The sequence below is a fragment of the Brassica napus genome, chromosome A9, assembly GCF_020379485.1.
Source record: "Brassica napus cultivar Da-Ae chromosome A9, Da-Ae, whole genome shotgun sequence".
Taxonomy (NCBI): Eukaryota; Viridiplantae; Streptophyta; class Magnoliopsida; order Brassicales; family Brassicaceae; genus Brassica; species Brassica napus.
This window is the reverse complement of record NC_063442.1, coordinates 13,627,098-13,644,325: the sequence shown is the minus strand read 5'-3', so window position 1 is coordinate 13,644,325 and position 17,228 is coordinate 13,627,098. Positions and strand designations below refer to the sequence as shown.

The window sequence follows — 17,228 nt, the reverse complement described above, 5'->3', positions numbered from 1 at the left end:
AATCAAATAAGAAATGAACATCAAAAGAGTTTATTGATTTAAGATTGTATTACATGTAGGATTACAAGTGTAAATAAATCTAAGAATCTATAAACTCTTTGTAAGAAGTGTTCTAAGTCTAAAATGGAGAAGAAGAGAATCTTTTGATAAAGAGAGGTATCTTCTCTATTTATACAAGGAAGAAGCTAGGGCTTCATAGTAAAATGGGTCTAATTTATTGTCTAATGGGCTTGAGGTAGGATGTAAATCCACCCCCAACAATAAGTCCCCCCAAGTTCGTAGAGAGAGATGAAGTCGATCTCTGTGAATTTTACGAATAGGGTTTATTAGACAATAAACTAGACACATTCATGCCTATGATGGTTTAGGCGAGTTTACTTCGAACTTGTGCCTAGTAAAAGGCGAGTTTGCTTTAAACCTGTGCTTAGTGAAAGACAAGTTTACTTGACTCATGCTGAGACAGAGGCGAACTTACTGAGTACTCGTGCCTAGTAGAAGGAGAGTTTCTGTAAACTCATGCCTAGTCAAAGAGGAGTTTTTGTAAACTCGTGTCTAACAATAAGTGAGTCTAATGCAAATTCGTGCCTAATAAAAAGCAAGTTGAATTTAAACTCGTGCCTAGTAAAAAATAAGTTTACCGAACTATTGCCGACCCGAAGTCTCATGTTGAGATAGTGTGTGCCGAGCAAGTTGTTGGCTTGTGTGTTTGTCAGGCTATGATGACGTGAGAAAGCGCCGGCTTGTGCTGCTTCCGACAAACTCGTAGTTGAGAGCCATCTTCCGAAGCATGAGGACATATGGTGGTGGCAACCGTTTGTTGGCTCTGTTTTTCTCTTTGGCTCCGAAGTCTCGTGTTGAGTGTGCCGAGCAAGTTGTTGGCTTGTATGTTGCTGTGACCGAACGTATATCTCGTGCCACTTCGGAGCCTATGAGCTCGTCTTTGAGGTGGAGAAGAAACAAGCATCTGAGGTAAGGATCACGTAACTGCCGAGATTGATCTCAACTTATGCTTGCTCACGGTGGCTTGTCCACAAGAAGGCTCAGTCTTTCACGCTCCATAGTGACAACGAGCTCATCATGAGATCATCAGATTTCCTGTGACCATAAATATAATATGGTCAAAGCGTGATATACATATGTAAAGTGATGTTTAACATGTATATTCACGAGAAGAAAAAGCTAGACAATTAACACGTTATGAGACAAGGCGGAGCTCATAATAAGAGGATGATGATCCAGTGATTATTTAGCAACGTAACTTCTACATAATATATGTAGGTTTTTAAGGTTCGAAAACTTATCTTCGTTTTTTTTTTAATGTGTTGGCAACTTTGAAGAAGATAGCATCGTGACGTTGGAGATGAATTGACTAGCCTTGTTGGAATCACGTCATGCTCAAGACGTCATGCTGTATGTGAGGCAACGTGAAGCTCAATGTTTGACTGCGCATCTCGTTGTTTCTTTCCTCATGACTCCCATCATCCCCTGAGCTTATTCTTGTGTTTGAATAAAACGCCTTTGTATCAGTTGAGATACTGATGCTATGATCTGAGCAGAGTAGAAACTTTGAGAGCAAAGCAGGAGCCCGAGTGTAAACAGAAAGCTCAAGTGCTCAGCTTCTTGTGATGGAGACGTGATGACGTTGGGGCTTTCTCATATCACGCCTTGATCCCAGCAGGTCGCAAGCTTGGTCGCAAGATGAGGCCATAAATGTTCCAAGGAGGAGGAGATCGTATGAATCCGAGATCAAGCACAGGCTGAGTTCGGCGGGTGATTAAACTCGAGATGTGGCGGTGGAGACTGAAGCATCACGAGGTCGCAAGGTCAAGCTCGTGAGCTTCGCCAAGAACAAGTCTTGAGCTTTGTTGCAATCTATCAGGATCCAAAGACAATCATGTTCTTGTTCAATCTCGTTATGGTATGAACAGCAAAGCTTCGCCTTTATCCAAAAACCACTATGGTCTCTGTTGTAACTTGCGGGGAGCTTGGTGTCGGCATGATCATGACCAATTGATGCTTCTCCTCGTCATGGAGGAACTCTCCTCCTATTCTATCGCTCGTGCCAAGCAAGTGATGACCGTCCCGAGTACTGGACGTAGATAGAAGCCATCTCGGAATCCTCCATCAAAGCCTCTTCCATTACTGGGCACGAGCTTCCTTGTCGGCAATGTCTCACCATTTCCATCTCGTTTTTGTTCTTGTGAAGATTGCGCCGGTTGCGGCATGCTCGCAAGTAACAAAGTCTTGCTGTCCCCGAGCTTATCTTGGTGTGAACTGTGCTTCACTTAACTCCCAAAACATGTAGAACTCGGTAGTGAGATGGAAATGGTGAGATCATGTCTTGAGCTCGTTGCAATCTTAACTCGCGACAGTTGATGCGTCTCGTTTCCATCCGAGTGATGATCAGAAGCTAAGCTCTTTACCTCCGAGTGTACTCAATCACAAGTTAAGACACGTCTTGGGACAGACATCAAGCGTGGACCTGCTGAATTCAACTCGAGCAAGCTTTTGAAAGACAGGTCGTTATCTAGACGTCTTCCTCCGTCTCCGGAGTCGTAGCCGATCATCACTTGACCGATGCGAGAAAGCAGAGACGGCGAGTCCCGAGTCGTAGCCGACCATCTCTTCTCCTAAAGTCAAAAATATAATTTTTTTTTTATTATTCTCATTCCTCTCACAGATTAAGCATGTGTATGTTATTGCTATGATTATAAATCGAGATTTAATAATGAGATGAGATTGTGAAACTTATCTTTTCAAAGATGATTTCAATACTCGGCTCTTGATGAGAGTCCCGTCCCCCACAAAAACAAAGCTTTCATGAGAAAGCTTCATCCTTTATCTTGAGATGATGAAATTAGATCTAGGATTCTCTCAAATTTGATATATTTTGAAGAAAATTTTCCTTTCCCTCTCTTTCTAGCGCCAATTGTTTAATCAAAAAATAGATTTACATCCTACCTCAAGCCCATTAGACAATAAATTAGACCCATTTTACTATAAAGCCCTAACTTCTTCCTTGTATAAATAAAGAGATACCTCTCTTTATCAAAAGATTCTCTCCTTCTTCATTTTAGACTGAGAACACTTCTTACAAAGAGTTTATAGATTCTTAGATTTATTTACACTTGAGATTTCTCCTAAACCTCAAGAATCTAAGTTTTTATCTTTAGATTCTTTATTTGATTGATTCCAACAAACATCACAAAGATAAACACCATTTTTGGATCAAACATCATCTGCTTCTAAAATCGATGTTGCCCCTGAACCTTTCCCATACCTGAAGCAATATTAAGACGCCGTTATCATATATACCTCATTATCCAACCAACTCCCGTCTCCTCTCAGGCTCTCACTCACTTCGACTATGTGCCTTTAAAGAGCAGCATTCAGATGGACAACAATGACATTTGAATCATTAGTTAGTTGTTCAAAGGAGAAGAAGAATAAACGGGTTTTGCAGTTTGTCATTGTAATTTTTGTAATTTTTTGTTTCTTTGTTATATAGCTTTGCACATCTTAATTAATTTGGGGAATAGGCTGATATTGCAAATGTTTCTTTTCCTTGTAAGTCCATAGTGTTTTGTTCCAAATTGGTAGTAATGAAATAAAAATTGTTACTAGACAATTCCTTTAACTTTATTACTTATTTTGCATTGCATCTGAATATGATCCTTTGGAGAAACAACTGTAGTTTTTTTTTTCTGAAACGGGTTTCTCTAGGATATTATATTTCGAGTTCAAATGGGATTAAATTGCTTTAGACTTGTTCTTGTTACACGATATTTCTGGTAGACAAGAAACCATTGACTTTCTTCCTGCCTTACTACTTTCTGGTTTTATATTCCATGGTACCTGATCTTTCTGGAGCCATATTATTATCTTTCTTAGAAATTCCTAAAGAAAAAGTCAGCTAGCTAGCATGCGCCAGGTTGTGGAATGGAATTATTCCTTTATAGTGTATGATTATTAATTTCCTACAGTGTCAATGTAAGTAACGAGCGTCCCACTCCCTCATTGTTGACTTAGTTGCTTATTTAGCAACCATGGAGGAGATAGCCTGAGACGGTTTTTGAAGGTAGGTAGCCAGTGAGTATTATGCATTTTATCTTTAGCTTGACACTCAATTAATAGGGAGAGCTGAAGAATTCTATGTTCTAACTTGGCTAATTCTAGACTTCTGATTTTTGATTGGTGAGTTTCTTGACTTCTTTTTTTTTTTTTTTGGTGCTGCCAGAACACTTGTAGATCCTTACTGAGTTCGGCCATTAGAGATGAACAATTTGGAAAGAATCGATCCATCTCAAGAAATTGAAGGACCACGTCCAGGTGACTCAACTGAACCTATAACAACGAACATTCAGGGAGCTGTGAGAGTGGACATTCACATTGCACTACCAAACACATCATCACCCAGTCAAATTTTCACCCCTGGAAGAGAGGATTATCTGAATCTCTGTGTTCCTCTGTATCAAGCTGCTCTGAAAGGTAAATGGAAAGATGCCAAAGTAATAATTGATAAGAACAACCATATTGTACGTGCAGCAGTTACTCGTAATCAGGAGACGACTCTTCACATTGCTGCTGCTACAAAGCACAAGACATTTGTGAAACATCTGCTTAAAGAAATGAGTAAAAGTGATTTGGCCCTGAAGAACAAAGATGACAACACAGCGATTTGTTTTGCCGCTGCCGCGGGAACTAAGAAGATTGCTGAAATGATGGTCGATAAAAATGAAGATCTTCCAATGATTCGAGGCAATGGAAAAGTGACTCCACTTTACATGGCTGCTTTGTTTGGACATAGGGAGATGGTTTTGTACCTTTATGACAAGACAGACTTTGAAAGACTAGGTGCTTCCGAGCTTGTTGATCTCTTTCATGCAATCATAGGAGCTGATATCTATGGTAACTCTTTTTTTTCTTTTTCTTTTTTCTCATTGTGTTGATTTATTTTATTTTATCTTGTCTTTTTGTTAAACAACCTCTGTTCGTATCATGCAGTATTAGGCTTAGAGTATTAGCATTTAAAGATATTTTTGTTCAATACTTCTAATCCCTTTTTACTGTCCTGTGAGATATATGACACATGTGTGATTTCTCTTAAACAGATGTTGCTCTGAGGATGTTTGAGTGGAAGCAGTCGTTAGCCACTTCGCAAAATAGTAGTAGAGAGATTGCTTTGCACTTAATGGCCCGGAAACCTACAGCAATTGGCCGTGAGAGACAGCTCAATATCTTTAAGAGACTAGCAAACTCCAGTAAGTACATAAATTTGTAATACCCCTGCCGATATAAACACATTTAGTATAGGAAATAATCACACATGCTCTTTTGAACTGCTCACATTTCACTTATCTAGTTTTTGAAGGTCTCTTCTTTGAGGATAAAATGATGGCTTTAGCTCATCAACTGGTCGAGAGAATGTGGAAATTGGTTGTGAAGGAACCTGAGCCCATAGTCTCAGAATTACTTAGGACACCAACGAGGTTACTCTTCGATGCTGCATCATCAGGGAACGTTGAGTTTCTAGTGATTCTAATCCGTGCATATCCTGATCTTCTATGGAAAGTAGATGAGAAGAACCAGAGCCTGTTTCACATTGCTGCACTAAACCGTCATGAAAGCATCTTTAATATCATTTACGAACTTGGTTCCATCAAGGATTTGATAGCGGCATATAAGGAGGTTTCAACTAGAAACAATATGTTGCACCTCGTAGCTAGCTTGCCTCCTCCAGGTCGTTTGCAAATAGTGTCCGGGGCAGCACTTCAAATGCAAAGAGAACTTCTTTGGTTCAAGGTAATATTAATATACAGAATTTCATGTTTCAAACAAAAAAATAATAATAAAAAAAATACAGAATATCTCAAGTTTTGGTTTAGCGTATCTTACAAAACAAATAAAGGTATCTTCTCTCTTGCATTGTAGGCTGTGAAAAAGATTGTCCCTCATTCATACATCAAGGCTAAAAACAGCAAAGGAGAAGTGGCACAAGATCTCTTTACAGAGCAACACAAAGAACTGCGAAAAGAAGGAGAGAAATGGATGAAAGATACTGCAACCTCATGCATGCTCGTCTCAACTTTGATAGCCACTGTGGTTTTTGCTGCGCCTTTTACAGTACCAGGCGGGATTAATGACACAACCGGGTTCCCCATCTTTAAGAATAAGCTGTGGTTCAATGTTTTCCTATTGTCAGATGCAGTTGCTCTTTTTTCTTCATCAATTTCAATAGTGATTTTCCTCTCTATCCTCACTTCAAGGTACGCTGAAGATGATTTTCTGGTATCGCTACCCTCGAGACTAATGTTAGGGCTGTTAGCCTTGTTTGTCTCCATAAACAGTATGGTCATATCCTTCAGTGCTACACTGTTCTTGATCCCAGACTGGAGTTTTGCATGGAACCTTACTCTCCTCATCTGCCTTGCTTTCATCATCTCTCTGTCATTTGCTCTGCTACACGTTAAGCTTTGGTTCGACACTCTTCGCTCCGCCTATTGGTCCAAGTACCTTTTTCAGTCACGAAGCCGGAGATTATATCTTTGAAAGGTCTTGCCTTTACTTTCCTTGAAAGGGCATATATGGCTTTCTAGAATTTCAGTTTTATTTGGTTCAAGATAAAAGTCTATTAAGACGTGGTTCCATACAAGACCTGGTCCTGATTATGAATATGGCAACTTGACTGATTCATTTTCTGTTTTGCTTTTCTTCTCTTGGACGTAATTTCCATGTTCTCTCGTCTCTAATAAATAAATCATGTTCTTAAACTTATACTCGTCCCTGGACGGCAACTCTTAACAAAGTCAGAACAAGCTAAAGAATGGAAAGTAACTTGGCTCCCATCTTGATGAAAATAATAAAAACACATCAATGTATTACATAGAGCATCAATGCTTTTTTTTTTTTGACTAAATAGAGCATCAATCATCAATGTATCGAAGGTTCCTTGCTTTTTTTTTCTGTTGCAACGCACTACTCGGATGTGTTCGTCCTTGACTCGTTGTCAAGGTGCAGTATCAATGAAGAAAAAAGCATGTCTTTGGATGAATAATAACATGTATGAACAGTAGAGGAGATGAAAAGTAAAATATTTACTTTTTTTTTATTATGTAAGCTGATCCCCTAGAAGTCTTTCCCACGGGAAATTTCAAAAGAATTAACACCATGAAGTTTATTAAGTCACAGTTATTTTATAGCTGATCCCCTAGTAGTCTTTGGCTTTCCTATAAAGTTAAAACTATTTTATAAACTATTGGAACCACAGTTATAAACATGAGGGGAATTAAGTTTCTCTCTCTATTTTCTCTTTCCAATATTTTCCTAGTCATCCCTTATATATTAAAAGATAAACATTATAATAAATGTGTTCACACTAAAACTTCCTCTCCTTTCTAAATGTAATAACCATATAATTTACCCATTTAATGTCATGTAGTAATGGAAAATCTAATTAATGGGTATACTTGGACAATAATCCAAGTAAAATAAATGCCACTAATAACGATATATGAGTATACTTAGAAAATAATCTTATTACAGTAGAACATCTATAAATTAATACTCGATAAATTAATAATTTCTATAAATTAATAAATTTTACTGGTCCAAACTTGAGCTGGTTCAAGATTTAACACAAATCGATAAAATAATAAGATAATAATTTTTATAAAAATTCTATGTAAATATATGGTCTCATTAAAAATATAAATTAATAATTATATGTATACATATTTTATATAGTAAAAACCAATTATTATATTATTATTTTTTATATCCACAATGGAAGTATTTTTTATATTCTCTTAACACTTAATATATTTTTGATAAGATTTAGTAGTATTATATCTAAAACCACATTTAAGATCTATGCAATATATATTATATACTCCAAATAATATAATAAAATTAATATAAATGTCCAATTTCAAAAAATAACAATTAATTTCTACACACTAAAATCAAATATTTTTCTTATCTTAGAATAAACATATCTTAAAATAAAAAATCTAAATAAAGAAACTTTTATAAATTAATATCTCTATAAATTTATAAAATTTCAAAGTCTCAACATTATTAATTTATAGAGTCTCAATATTATTAATTTATAGAGGTTCTACTGTACTATAAATGCCTTCAACTTTAAACTGTAATATTATTTTCTCAAGATGATTTGGTAAATCAGTTATTGCTCGACGTTATTTATTGCTGGACGATTAGGGGATGCACGTTATTTATTTCTCGGCGTTTTTAATTTTTAATTATGTTATAGAAAGCTTAATAATGACAAGAGAGGTCCATTGTAACAAAAAATGTAATCCTCTAAATATTAATTGATGAACATTTGAAAAGATGTAACCTCAATTTTGTAATAATTAAAAAATACCTCTTGCTTATTTGTCAATCAATTAGGTAGTTAATTAGTCATACGTGTCAGCCGCACATTGAAATTGAAAAACATGTTGGTCCAATTCAATTTTTATATCTCACTATAAACATTTAATACCAACTATATGATATTATATGATATTAACTAAAGAAATGTGTTTATTTATTATATATAAAAGTTACATAATTATCTAATGTGATTATGATATATATATAGTAATTAATAATTTTAAATAATGAAGATTTGCTAATAATTTGTATGCATTCTATCATTTTTGTTTAATTCTTGATTATTAAAATAAATTACAAAATTACATTAATCATATATTAAAATTTTTTATTCTTTTGTATATGTTATATTTTGAATTTTTCAAAGCGAGTATAAATTACTAAAACTGTTAAAAGTCTCACATAAAATTTTGTGATCAATGTTTAAATTATTTTCTATAATAAGATACAATGATAATAAAATCATATAAATAAATAATTTTATTTTAATAGGTGTTTATGTTAATATATATATATATACTTCATATCGTTTAAATTTAATTATATATCATATACGATAGATAAGAATGATTGTTTTGATTTATTTATTCTAAAATGATTGCGAATAAACAAGAGCGGTCATTTGATTTATATGTGCAAGCCAATTTATTACATAATAGTAACTGATTTCTTAGTTATTTAATATATAATTATTATTTTATTATTTCATAATATACAGAAAAATATAAATAAGTATTTACTCTGCACAAGGTGCAGATCTTAACCTAAGTATGTATCTCTTTAATAATTTTGAATCTTAAACATTTTCTAAATCTCATGCCAAAATAAAAGAAAGAAATGAGAATAAACTCAAAAGTCAATATTTATATCGAGCAATAACCAAAATGATACAAAAAGGAGAAAACTATCGAAGATAGATAGGATTGGCACGTGAACGTAAACTTCTCATAACTATAATTAACTTTTAAATTGCTAAATCATGATATAAAACCGAGCTGATATAGTTTCATTGTAACCAAATAGTAGGCATGAGATTCTTCGGCCTAAACGTTAGGTTTTTATGCGATAAATAATGTTTTGACCTAAAATATTTTTAAAAATGGGATCAGTTCATTGATATACAAATTATGTAATTAACAAAAAAGGTTTCAAAAAATTGTTTAAGAGCCAAATATATTATTTTGATCAATAATATGATTTTTTTTCCATACGATATTTCTTAAATAATTTTCATATAAATTTATCCCGCGTAAGGCACAAATCTTATCCTAGTTTCTCTAGTAAGGTATAAATTTTTTAGTTTCAGTCTGTGAGAAGCTCTGTGGAGATGACACCTCTGCACTGATTACAAAATCATAACTTAAAAATATTTCTCTTTTAATATATAGGAGATATTTTGAATAAGTCCAAAAATGTAATATAACATAGTAGAATAAATTTTAGGTCTAAAAGACTAAAACAAAAATTAATTAATAGAATAAATTGAACCATTTCATATTTAAATGACAACTTTTATAGAGATAAAATTAGTACTCTAAATTAATAAGATAGATATTCAACGCTTGAACATGAATGTGTTCAAGCTCTGACCTCTAATAAGATAGACAAGTTAAAAGTCTATTAAGACGTGGTGTCATACAAGACCTGGTTATGGATTTGCCTATGGCATCGGGACTGGTTCAGTTTTTTTTTTGTTTTGTATTTCTTTTCTCTTGGACATAATTTCCATGTTCTCTCGTCTCTTTTAATGTCTGTCACTAAATAAATAAATAAATCATGTAGTTATATTTATACTCAGGCAACTCTTAACAAAGTCAGAACAAGGTAAAGAATGGAAAGTAACTTGGCTACCATCGTTGAAGTTCTTGAAGAAATCAATGAAAACACATCAGATCATGATCCATCTCTTCCTTCGGGAGGAAATACTTCCAGAAACGTATCACGTAGACGTAGAGCATCATTGTTTCGGAGGTTCCTTGCTTTTTTCTGCTGCAGTGCTACCACGATGTCCATGTCGAGGAGGTGCAGTATCCAAATTGTTCATTCTGAGTCGTCTTCCCCACCATCAAATGAATCCAGCCCTAATGCCCAGGTAGGTCCAATAAGTGTTATTTCTCTCAGTGACGAATTGTACTTGTCAGCATCTGGTGAATCAATTTCAGAGCAAGACAAAAGAAGCATTCAAATCCCCGCTTCTAAAGGGTCTGATTCCATACAAGCTGAAGACTCAACACCACAGAGTTATAAACCCGCAGATAAGTCGAGTTTCGATGAAACAATTTTAGAACAAGACAAAAGTAGCCTTCATTACCCTGACTCTGAAGGATCTGATTTCATGCAAAGTGAAGACTCAACACAACAGAGATCTGTACTCTCAAATGAGCGTGAAACAATTTTAGATCAAGACAGAAGAAACATTCAAAGCCATGCTTCTGAAGGATCTGATTCGATGCAAAGTGAAGATTTAACATCACAAAGCTATGTAACCTCATATGAACTGAGTTTAGGCGATACAGTTTCAGAAAACATATCAGGTCCCGGTTCTGAAGAATCTGATACCACAGAAAGTGAAGATTCAACATCACAAGGCTATGTAACGGCAGATGAACTGAGTTTAGTTGAAACAGTTTCAGAACAGAACAGAGGAAACATTCCAACCCCTGCTTATGAAGGATATGATTTCATTGAATATGGAGATTCAGCATCAGTTATCTATGTAACTGCAAATGGATTGACAGAAGACAGCTTCCGTCAATTCCCCTCTTCTCCACAATCAATTGAATCAACATTCCCTCCGCAAAATTCAGCTCCAGGAACTATTAGGAGAGATCGCGGACTTAGAAATGTTTGCACTAACATATGAAGACATTAAGCCTCTGGTTGTTCGCTCATCTGGAAATTCAATGCTGTATTTGGATAATGTCTTTGAGTAGTTTTTTTTTTCTTTTTTTTTTCTATTTTTGATTGTGAATCTGGACAATGCAACTTACTTTCTTTTGGTTAATCTTTACAATTTATTTTATCACTTTCATCAAAACTATTTTACTTTCATCAGTTTATGGTTTATCGTGTTTTTAAATCTAATGTAAAATAATATGAAGAATTACATCCTACATCCATCAAACAAATTATAATTCATCTACTAACTAAAAACTCTGTTTTTTCAATATACACTGTACACATTATAGATTATTGCCATATTACCTTTGCAACCAACCGGTGAAACCTGCTGACAAAAATAATTAAAAAATATATAAAAACTTTTAGCCACATCTTCTAATCCATCACCACTACTTCCACGTCTCTACTCCACCATCTCTTTCCAGTGTCTCTCTTTCTTCTTCAGATTATCAAAAAAATCATACATTTTCTTCTGTCACATAATTTTTCTCTTTCAATACTTCACCAAAAAAACAATCAATTCTAAAGAAGAGACAACGATGAAGTCATAGACGGTGAGCACACACAACAACTCTTTCATTTTTTTAAAATCAATTGATTCTCTCAATTATGCTTTTGTTTTCATACTCTGTTTTCGTTTCTGTTTTTGTTTTAAAGATCCAGTGGTAAAGAACAAACAGCGATGAAAGCGTAGACGGTGCACACACAAAAACTTCATTTTTCTCCTTTTTTTTTTCTTAAATCAATTGATTCTCACAATCATGATTTTGTTTATATATTCTTTTTTCTTTTATGTTTTTGTTTACAGATCTAGTGGTGAAGAACAACGACGGCGAATCGGTTAAAGCATCATCGTGTCAGGAAAAAGAGAGGAGATAAAGATGATCTCTATATATGGTGGTGAACGAAATGAATATGTATCAGCCTATCTAAAAAAAAAAAGAATTGAAGAAGATGAATTCGCCGTCTATACTATATTTGATGAAATGAATAGTATAGTATATATTTTTAAGTATAGCTACTTATGTACAGTTACCATACTATTTGAGACATATTTCTATACTACTCCTTAAAAATGTAATAATATGTCATGTTTTTAAATTTGATAGGTCTCTTCTTTGTCAATTTGTGTGATTGATTGTAATATGAAATTCATTTTTCGAGTGTAGGACAAATTTGATTATTTGGAACATTCGTTTACTATACTACTTAGAATATATGGAATATAAGATATGTAATATGCTAACCAAGTAAATGTGATTTCAAGTGTTAAATATTGGAAAACAATTTATAGATTGTATTTGGGTTTATAGGTTTCTGCCTAGAGTTTAGATTTACTAAGTAAACGTTTCGGTATAGTAAACTATATTATATACATTCTGTTTGGGTTTATACTTCCTTGATTAGGGTTTAGCTTAATCTATTTATTTAGGTTTAGGGTTTAGGGTATATTTGGATTAGGGTTTAGTGACTAGAATGTAAGGTTTAGTATTTAGATGGTGAGGGGGTATGGTTGGGGTGTGCATTAACTTCTTTCATGCAATCATAGATATTTTATAATTTCACCAATATGTACTATGTTATTTATTTTGTTCTATTCTATTTGAGTTTTGTGTTTATATTTGGGTTTAGGGTTTATATTTGAGTTAGGGTTTAGTGATTAGAGTTTAGGGTTTAAATTTACTAAGTAAGGGTTTAGGTATAGTAAACCATATTATATATATTCTATTTGGGTTTATATTTTCTTGATTAGGGTTTAGCTTAATCTATTTATTTCAAGTAAATGTGCTTTCAAGTGTTTAATATTGGAAAACAATTTATAGATTGTATTTGGGTTTATATGTTCCTGCCTAGGGTTTAGATTTACTAAGTAAGGTTTGGGTATAGTAAACCATATTATATACATTCTATTTGGGTTTATATTTGGGTATATAGTAAACCATATTATAAACATAATGTACTATATCCACCATATAGTATAGTGGTATGAACCTGGGTACACTTGATATTTGAAAACGTGAGAAACTGTTTATATCTTGGATGTAGGTTGACATATCCAGATTAGATTAGGGATATTCAGTCCTTAAAGAATAGTACGCAAGACATTGTAACTTTACCATATTACATCATCTACACATTTGTCAACGTTTCTTTTTTAGTGGAGAACGACATCATTATATTTACACAAATGAATGGATTACACCATTTATCAAACTATTGTTTTTCTATTATCCTCTACATATTTACTGAAACAATAAAACATATGTGGTTTGTATGTGTATGATGTGACTTCATTTAATTTGGGTGATGTGGTTTGTATGTGTGTGATGTGGTTTCATTATTAGTCATATTTAATTTAAGTGATGTGGCATTACCTTCTTACTTTTATTTGCTACTTGTATGAGAGAGAGTTATAACCGGATGAAAAGAGACATAATTGTTACTTATTTAATTATGTCAAAATCATAAGCATGTACTTAGTTTCACTTATGATTTAGGTTATTCAACAAATAAGCCCAAATAATATTGTGTAAAATTTATTTTAAAATGTCTTAGAACTTCTTGTCTGTACCAGGAAAAAAAAGAAAAGAAAAGAAAATTACTATGATTTAGTTCTTTCAAATCAAGTTGGCATCGGTTACTTTTATTACTATCCAAGATAATAAACATTACAATTCGGTTAATATTACACTATTGTAATATTTTCTAAGGTTAAATCAAGAAAAATATGGATCACATTCTCTTCTTAACACCAAAATTGACTGTCAATTAATTTGGGTACGATTAGTAGCTCCACGATCATAATCAACATTATGTTTAGAACATAAAAACTAAAAACGATTAGTAGCTTTTGATTTTTCAGATTATTAAGCAATGTTATTTAAATGGTGTAGCAATAAATGGCTGTATAGTATAATTTTGTCTCTTTAATGCTAAACAAATCTCACATATTTCGCTCCTAGGTCATCTAAGTAATCAACATTATAATGAGGAGGTTTCCATGCTTCTCAGCACCCCACGTCACTATTTGTAGACTCCACTTTTAAAAAAAGTGAACAAATGACAAGCTCATGGTTTAAACTCAGGTTATTGACGTATAAACACCAACATTTATACCACTAAACTAAAAGATACTTTGTATATTGATGACCGAAACTAATATATATTTATGAAGGTCGAAAACCCTTGCTTCTTCGGCTTCCTCTGAGGGTCGGGCCTACAAGTATATTATTGGTTTATTTTTAAATGAGATTCATCACGTTATATGAAAAAAATCTCAACTTTGCAACAATTATAGTTTTCCCATATTGTAAATTGTCGTCGTTTAACATGAGTTATGATTCTTTTCATCATTGTCTTAGACAAGTCTGAGTTACAAAATTACGCCGTGTGTCTGTTCGTAATCTATTTTTTCCTGGTGAACTCTTCATCTTCCCATCTTAAATTGCTTGATCATAAATGTTTCTGATTTGTACCCCTCTGTAAACCCTATATATATGATTCTCATCTTTGATGAACACAATCTGCATCTCCACAAAACTCATTGATTCCTCTTATCTTTAACCATCTTCTAGAAAATGTCTCTCTCTGCCTCTCCAGTTCCTCAAACCGGCGTCCCCAGCGTCTATCACTCAACCTTCGAGTCTATCCGTCTTGGTAGTAGTAGTAGTCAGAACACAGTCTTTGGCCTCCTCCGCTTTTGGAATTCCCTAAACTTTAAGAAAGACAAGGAGTTTATGGGAATCAAAGTTCTCTTCCTTGATGAAAAGGTACGTTAATTTTTGATCTATCACACTTATTTAACATAATTGTTTTTAATTGATTTCCTCATTCTTTTTTGAATAATATTATTTGTAGATTCTGTGATTTATGGTTTTATTCCCGCTAGACGTACTAATCATTACATGTCATCTTTGAAAGCCTGTTCCATTGTGAAAGTCGATCGTTTTGAGGTTGCTAGGTGCTCAGGCATGTACAAGATAACTGATCATCCATTCCTCATTCGTTTCATCTCACCAACCATTATTGATGAAGTTATCGCGGGTGCTCCTCAGACAATCTCCAGTCATAGTTAGATTGTTCGACAATCTCCAAGTGATTGCAAACACAAACCTAAAACTCTCATGTATATTATCATATTGCATATGAGTTTATATTATGTTTCGATATCATAACTGATATTTAAACTCGCAGATATGGTTTGGCAACACCGAAGAAACAACTCGAGTCGTTATATGGCTCCTCATTGATCTGTAAGAAACAATCAACACACAATTCTCTTTATATTACTGTATATATTGTGTTAACATCAATAATCAAAAATATTTTCTACCCAAGATATGTGTCGTCTATTTATCTCCCTTACTTATCAAATTAATTTTACACAAACTTTTATTTTACAACTTAAAAGAAACCACAACAACCCAAACAATCAAAACACCAAAAACTAGAATCCCAAAAAGACGAATCATTAAGGATCACCTATTTTTTTTGTCTAAACTTACAAATAAACTTCAAAACAACATACCAAACCAATCATCTTAACTAAAGCTCAACGACACAATACATTGAGTCAGCTAAACAAATACAAACTACACGGCCAGCTATTTAACAATTTACAAACTTACTTTCATAGATGCTTACGAAGAAAATGAAGATGACAACCAAAATCAGTGAAATTACCTAAACAAAAAAGTAGAGTAAATTACAAACTCTGATAAATACAACTAACAATGATTAATTTTTGTTTACATATTACCCATCAAATAAAAGAAAAACAAACACAACCACACCGGGAGATACAAGAGACAATCCCGACATATACAAAGGCGACAACAACATCTCCAACTGCTCACTCCTCTGGTCTTATGAAAATAGCTTACATGCCCAGTCTCAATAGGTCAATGTTATTGTCTTCTTATGAGAAATACATATATTCGTTAAAAACCCATTAAAGCTCAAATACTCAGAATTATCAGTCATTTTATAGTTATTTCTATAAGTCTTCATGTATTTGTTTAAATGTCGGGTAAAAGAAACAAATTTAAAAAAAAACATATAACAAACATAATAAGGATAGTAAAAATTACTTCCTCCATTCCTAAAAGATCCATGTTATAGTTTTTTCACACTTATTAAGAAAATATTTAAAATTGTATTTTCCAATACATTGTTTTTTTAATTAACTATTCTCAATAACTTTTAACCAATGAAATTTTATTAAACACAATTGTATTTTTTGAAAAATACAATTTTTCATTAACTAATGTCTTGAAAATGTAAAAAATGTATCTTTTTGAAACAAATTCTTTTTCTAAAAAAATGGATCTATAAGAAACAGAGGGAGTATTACTTAATATACACAATCTACACAACTAAACTGGAGAAAAAATATCCAGAAACAAAAGGTACTCTCAACAACCTTATTATAATTTATGTACTCTCAACAGTATAAAAAACAAATTAAAAAGACAAACAAACAATAAGTCTCAGTGACATAACAAGCAACACCACGAACTATATCAATCACATTACTAACACAGTTTAATCTTTCATAAGTGGAGAACAATGCATACACATTCATCATCACAACTCTAACCCAATAACAATAAAAAACTTGAAAACAATGATCAACCCAAAACGCAAAATTCACAACTACAATAACCCTATCAAATACAAAAACTCTGTTCATAATTCCGCGCTTGCGCGGAGGCAATTCCCCTAATGTTCACAATGAGCTACCGAGACTTCTGACCAATATCATATTTATCAGTCACTATAATTATCTCAACCATTAAAACAATGACTTGACTTATTTTTTTTAAAACATTAAAAGAGTGAATGAGAGGAGGAACGTATTATATAAAGGAGGTGTTGTAAAGCTAAAGAGAACATAATAACAAATTGAAAAGATATTAAGAAACAAGAGA

General features: G+C 33.3%; 1 protein-coding gene across 2 annotated transcripts; it reads left to right on the top strand.

The window, feature by feature from the left end:
- Nucleotides 1-4,269: 4,269 nt before the first annotated feature.
- LOC106364362 (ankyrin repeat-containing protein At5g02620-like) lies at nucleotides 4,270-6,707 on the top strand. 2 transcript variants are annotated; one of them, XM_048740610.1, is made up of 5 exons: nucleotides 4,271-4,908; nucleotides 5,112-5,261; nucleotides 5,363-5,802; nucleotides 5,932-6,266; nucleotides 6,348-6,707. In XM_048740610.1, exons 1-5 carry the CDS (start codon nucleotides 4,275-4,277, stop codon nucleotides 6,547-6,549), a joined length of 1,761 nt encoding a protein of 586 aa, XP_048596567.1. In that variant the 5' UTR covers nucleotides 4,271-4,274; the 3' UTR covers nucleotides 6,550-6,707. The 2 variants fall into 2 exon arrangements, with proteins under 2 accessions (XP_048596566.1, XP_048596567.1); XM_048740609.1 differs by having other exon boundaries at nucleotides 4,270-4,908; nucleotides 5,932-6,707.
- The last annotated feature ends 10,521 nt before the right edge of the window (nucleotides 6,708-17,228 follow it).

Bases quoted from the DNA above. Each gene is read 5' to 3' on its own strand.
- LOC106364362 (XM_048740609.1), top strand. From the start codon at position 4,275: ATGAACAATTTGGAAAGAATCGATCCATCTCAAGAAATTGAAGGACCA. The intron at 5,262-5,362 runs GTAAGTACATAA...TCACTTATCTAG, and splicing joins TAAGAGACTAGCAAACTCCA to TTTTTGAAGGTCTCTTCTTT. The intron at 5,803-5,931 runs GTAATATTAATA...CTTGCATTGTAG, and splicing joins GAGAACTTCTTTGGTTCAAG to GCTGTGAAAAAGATTGTCCC.